General features: G+C 39.8%; 1 protein-coding gene across 5 annotated transcripts in view; it reads left to right on the forward strand.

The window, feature by feature from the left end:
* The window catches only part of ACYP2 (acylphosphatase 2), a 40,883-nt gene extending 39,648 nt beyond the window's left edge, over positions 1 to 1,235 (forward strand). For all 5 annotated transcript variants that reach the window (XM_065835854.2, XM_065835858.2, XM_065835855.2 and 2 more), the window contains exon 4: positions 624 to 1,235. In XM_065835854.2, coding sequence (XP_065691926.2) covers positions 624 to 738 — 115 coding nt within the window. In that variant the 3' untranslated portion in view covers positions 739 to 1,235. The remainder of the gene's footprint in view (positions 1 to 623) is intronic.
* The last annotated feature ends 5,020 nt before the right edge of the window (positions 1,236 to 6,255 follow it).

Consider the following 6,255-nt stretch of genomic DNA (forward strand, 5'->3'; position numbering starts at 1 on the left):
TGGCTCAAGATAAGCAACCTTGATGTGCAATTCTCATAAAGACATAATAATTAAGTCTGACTGCAAGAACATTGTGTTTTATAATAGCGTGGGTTTTTTAATGGATCAATTAATGTAACTGTTCATAAGGCAACTTATGGTCTTCATATTGGAATTTAAATGAATAATAGTATATTTTAATGCTAATCACAGTTATGAATCTATGTTGGTTTATGTATCATTAAGTTATAAAATATTTCTGTGGAAATATTTCTGCTTAAACATGGTACACTAACATGCTTTCTCTTTTCTATTTGAGACTTTAGAACAACAGAAAATACAGAGGAAGTATTTTTTTGTAAATAAAGCTCTCTGTAAGCATTTTGTCTACTGCACGTCAGGTGTTTGTGCACCTGTTTTTGAGTTAGAATGGTTTTTAGGTCCTTGCTAGTAGTATTGAATCCACATTACAGTAAATGTGCTTTAGCCTTTAGTCAGCTGTGGTCTTGTGTAGTATTCTGTAATACTTTTTGAAATATTGACACCTTTTAAATAGAGGGGGTTTGCTTTAAAAGGAGGGAGGAAGGGTATACAGGAAAGAACTGAACATTCTTGAAATGCTGACCCTCTCGTTTTCCTTGCAGGAAGTCCTGGCTGAGTAAAGTTGGCAGCCCAAGTTCTCGCATAGACCGAACAAACTTTTCCAATGAAAAGGAGATTTCCAAGCTTGACTTCTCAGGATTTAGCACTCGATACTGACAGAAGAAAACATCACTAAGCACAAAACTATGATGTTTCTGCTGCATGATGGGTTTCTGTGCCTCCATAAAATGTCACAAGAGCATTTGGATGCTTTCTGTACTAGAGATAAATATAAATGGTCCCTGTTCACATGAAGTAAGAATTTTAGTTGCTATGTTAGACATTTACATGATGAATGTCAATATCTAGGATCTAAAATGCCAATGCCTAATTCATTGCACCTGGAAAGCTATATAAATTGTTAGTGATTATTTTTGCACAATGATACGTGTTACATATAACCATATGGAACCTCATCTTTACACTGTGATTCATATTTTAGATGCAAAATAATAAATTCAAGTTCTGCTGTTTCTAATCTCATCAAAAATACCTAACTACAGAACTCGAACACTGAGGAATCTATTCTAACAGCTCTGTATTATAGATCAAGTTATTTGTGATAATTAGTTAAGACATAGTGATGATTTAAAATAAATATTGCCTCAAACTAAGATTGTCTAACCAGCTCTGGTTTAAAACTCTCTATAACAATGCAGATAAGTCTTGGAACAAGATGATAAAAGTGTGGCTTCTCACCTGCTTTTCCTTGTCTACCCACAGCTTACATACACAATGACTGTAAGGGGTGTCTTGATCTCTTTGCTTTTTTGATGTTCTTTTGAAAATTGAAGATTTCAGCTCTCTTCCTTACAGATGTGTATTTGCTCTGTAGCTAAGAGTGTATGTTGGAACCTGGTTCAACGTGATGCACCCACATACGTTGTATCACATACATGAAAGATCCTGGGGAACTTGAGTTGTGTGCTTGCAATAAATACTGGATAAGTGTTTGCAGCGTGGGATTTAATTCTCATATATAGTGCTCTTTTTGCAGGCACTGAGCAGTCTGTCAGGGCTGGAACACACCCATGTCCTCCCTTCTAAAGTCCTGCTGGGCCAGGATTAGTGCGTGCTGGAAGACTGGGGTTAGATCTCTGATACATCGTGTGATCGGTCAGGAAAGGACAGTTCATAATTCCAGCGTTGCACTTTTTCATCTGCGCAGAGCGAGGTGTGCATAGAAAGGTATTTCTACTGACTGCTCGTTTAATTTTCACTGGGCCTTTGTGCATGAGGCAGTAAAATCCTGTCTAGAATTTGCAGGAGTTATTTATAAATAGTTATAGTTCAAACTGTACTTGACTTCTGTGATCATACACAAGTGTCCTTTGTTGAAGTCATTGTCAGCAACTCTTGTTTGGCTCAAATGGCAAAGTTCAAGTGCAGTGGTAGCTCAAAAGCTGTTCCATCCTCTCTGAAAATCGCATCCTGCTAACCAAAGTATTTATATTTTCCTTGGAGCTACCTGGCAGGACAAGCCCCTTAGCCCAAGGCATTTCCAGCCAAGTTGCTTTGCTCGCATTTTGAGCAACAATGAGAGAGGAAGATGGAAAACAAATGGGATGTTAGATACACAGGAAGGGGAGCCAAAGATGTTGTTCTTTTGATGTATTGACATGTTGGCGTGGGTGGAGTAGGATGCTCACAAGGACTCACTAATTTTACCATGATTTAACTAGAAATGTGAGGTTTGAGGAGAGGGAAACAGCCCTTTAAAATGCTTATTTTTTGGAGAGAAAATGTGCAGGTAGAACTTAAAGGTGAAGAAATCTGTGTGTACCTGTTTCTCGCCTATTGAAAACAACAAAAATATTTAAAGTTTTGATATAAGCGCTACCCCGAGGATTTCAGAATGCTTTTCCTAACCAAGAAGTATTTTGGCAGAAGTTGTTTCTAATGCGGTATTAAGCAAATATAATTCCTGTGATCTGTGGCCTGTATATGGGAATACATGTGTAGCCTTCCTCTTTGTGATTCAGCAGTAGCCATGTTTTTGATTTTCAATATTTGCTTACCTCACATCAGTGATACGACAAGAGCCCAAACAGGCTGGGAGACTGGCACAGCTGCTGGGGAACCCAGCGGTTCCCAAGAACCTCTCAGAGGGATTGGATGAGACCCCTTTACACTTAGGGAGGTCTGAGCCTTCTGTAGGATCTGGTTACTTGGGAATGTTCTACTGTGCTGCAAGTCACATGTTGCCATGTTACTGCAATGAATGAAGCGCAGTCTTGGGTTGCATGCACTAATCTTCTCATTTTATTTAATCCTCAGATTCGGTTAAAGTATCGTGAGTCCAGAATCATCCAGTTTGTGGCAATGCAGTGTGTGCAGAATGTCAGAGCAGTATCTCTAGATGGAATGAAAACACCATTGATTTTTTTTAATTTGAAGAGCCAAAGAATTCCACTGGTAAGATAGGAAAAAAGGCAAGAGCAGTTGGCTATTTAGACATCAATACCAAGTTGACACCTTTTTCCTTTTCTACTACATACTAATATCACTCAGTTATAACTTTAGATATCCTTTCTTTTTATTTCACCTTATTTTTTGAAAAGGTAATGCAGCAAGAATGACTGTATAGGCCAGCTCCGTTCTTGCTGCAAGTGGAAGGAGTTTCCACCTATCTAAAGGGGTTGAGCCTTCTGAAAGTCTGTTCTCTTTATTTCCAACTTATTTGTGAATTCTGGACAATGCTTTCTTAAAGGAAAATTTTCTTGTATTATACTCTCATTTAAGAAAGTTCCCATCATTAAACCTTGAGACCAGACATGTTAATTAAAATTGGAGCTTAACTCCTAAATGGCCAGGCAATTTCAAAAATGTGTGGCTTTATATTTGATTAAAGAATTAAGAAATTAAATCTTCCCTAAGCAGTGAAAGGAATGGGAGCATTCTGCCTTATCAGGAATGATGTAATCTTGTCTTACGCTCTTTATTCTCAATACTTACAACGTTGTAATGCAGAATAGGAATCTCTGCTGTACCTACTCGTTCTTGAGCCTTCAAACAGAGCGAATCACAGTGGCACTTCCTGCCATACTTTCTCTGACGTGACACCAATCTGTCACTTCTTATTTTTGTGATGTCTTCTGGAGCTGCCTTTCTTGGCTTGCTTTCTTAGAAAACTCTGTGGATGTTTGCTGCTGGAATCCTCTTACTAGACAGAATGAACTGGATTAGTGAAGAGAGCTTACTGATTAATGCATAGCTACATGGCACTGCCTGCTCTAAGTGCTCTCATTTGAAGGGAACGGTGGAGTGAAAGAGATCAGGGCAAAAGTTGGTGTCTGCTGTTTTTTTTAAAGTATGTTCATACAATAGCAATACTGTAAATTGGGATTTGTGTAGCATTATTCATTCTTCAAGGCTCCTTAAAATATCATGTGGTGACTGTAAGTACTAGTGTTGAAGAGTCAGAAGTTCTTTCTGCATCAAAACCAAAACACACTGCACAGACTTATAACTGTTTGCCCTGATTCACTTGACATTAGTAGTGACATAACTGAAGAAGAAATGGAAGATCAAAGGAGGAGCAACCGCACTTTCGGCAAAAAGAGCTGCAGAAATGGATTAAAAGGTTTTACTAGTCAAAATTCAAGAATGGTTTAAGTACGAGGATACTAGTTGTCTTCCGCAATTAGGTGATTTTATGTAGCAGTTAATGTACGTAACTACAAATACATGAGAATCTGATTAATCACTTCATGAATCAGTTGTGAAATATGATTGCCTTTGTATCAGAAGGTGGCAGCATGAAGAATTACACTCCTAAACAGTATGAATGAAGCAGTGTGAGAAGCTGGGCCCAATGTTATCGGAGGCACTGTGGGCTCTTCTGTAGCTGTGCAAAAAGCTGCTTGGTGTTAACTAATGCCTGTGATTCCTCTGGTTTAGAAATGGGAGAGTTTTGAGACACTTCTTCCTGCCTTTGAGTTGTTCCTGAACGTGGACAGTAGGCTTTAAGCTGTGTTTTGATTCACAGACATTTGATCAGTGCCAAGAAGTGACTCTCGTCCATCATAACCATGCACCGGTGGCTATTCCAGAAAAAGGGGCAATGCCCTTTAGGCGTTTTGAGACCAGAATCCCTGGATTTCTCTGTTAGCTGAAAGGTAACCTGACATTGACCTGTATGTGGCAGGGAAATGCCAAAGTGAAGAACAGAGAGACACAAGTTGTGTCCTCGGAGGCACTCCCTCCTGTTCCGTTGGAACGCTGCCATGGGGAGAGCAGGAGCTCCTGCAGCTGGGGGAGTGCTCCCAGCAAGGAAACGCTTAGTAATGGGACGCTGCTCCAGAAGTGGTGGATTAGATGAAGACACTGAGTTGCTTTCTTGCTGCTGGCGCCTTTTTTAATTTTTTCCTTACTTAAGGAAGCATCAGTATGGCTTCTGGAACATTGAAGAGCCTGAGCCTCCTTGCATGAAGTTCACCACTTGAAAACATGCCAAATATTGTGCTGTGCCAAGCAAGCAAGTAATTACCAATTCGTACTTACAAAGTTGTTCTGCAAAGAGTGGAAGCAGAGATAAGTGGGTACATGCAACCCTGGGAAGCATTAATAGCAATAAAACCACAATTTCAGCTGGGGCACAGGGATGGTCAGTAGAGCAGGAAAGGTGCAGGAGCTGCGTTTTAAGAAGCTCAACATGCAGGAATTTACCTGGAGTTGTTTGGAGCTGCGGTCAGTGGCATCACTGGGAACTGGTTCTTGGTGGGGGCAGAGGGGCTCAGCAGGAGAGCTCCCGTTTTGGAGTTCTTGAGCTTGGAAAGGCATTCAGGAGATAACTTAGGAGCATGAAAAGACAGTAAGATAAACCATCAGCTGTTAAGAGAATCATCTGTTCAGATGGCAGCGTCTCGGTGCTCTGGGGACATTTGAGACTTACTGTGAGCCTTATGCAGCTCTTACTGATGGTTTGTATTTTTTCCCTGTTCAAAAACAACTAGCTTCGTGAAATCTCTGTGACATATGCTACTGAACTGTACAACTGGTGTACTGATGAGCAGTTTAGTTCACTTGGGGGAGAAATCTTAGTACCAGGTAGGAGAATACACATGAATTATCATGTGTGTCTCTAGACGAGGGAGAGGCTGCAACAGTGACATCTCTTATTAGAAATGGCCATGTCTGCAGTCAGGAAACGGGCAGACAAAAAAATTTGCAGACCAAGTTAAAGCTAATTAATGACCCACTATATAACTCGGAGAGAAAAAAAAACCCTGTTCAGTTATCTAAGTTTGCTGATACTTTCAAAACAAAATGATGACTAAATAGTAATGTGTACTCCAAAGAATGAGTGATATACTAAGATGAATAGGATTTAGGCACCGTTTATCACAGTTAAGCCATAGCCTGAATACCATAATGCTGATTACTTAAATTCATTATGCAGACAGTATAATCTAGCAGTCAGTAATGTGCCTGTGAGAAGGAGGAAACTATTTCTGTCATTTTAAACTGAATGGTAGGCACAGGGTGATGGATGAGATTGTGCTTTCTCTTATTTCTAAGATACAATCCTAACACTTGTAACAACGCTTTTGTCTGCAGCAAGGTCCATTAAACCCACTAAATTCTTACATTCTACACGTTAAAGAATTCAGAAGAACTGTGAAATCCACCACC

This window comes from Patagioenas fasciata, chromosome 3 (assembly GCF_037038585.1).
Source record: "Patagioenas fasciata isolate bPatFas1 chromosome 3, bPatFas1.hap1, whole genome shotgun sequence".
NCBI classification, from domain to species: domain Eukaryota; kingdom Metazoa; phylum Chordata; class Aves; order Columbiformes; family Columbidae; genus Patagioenas; species Patagioenas fasciata.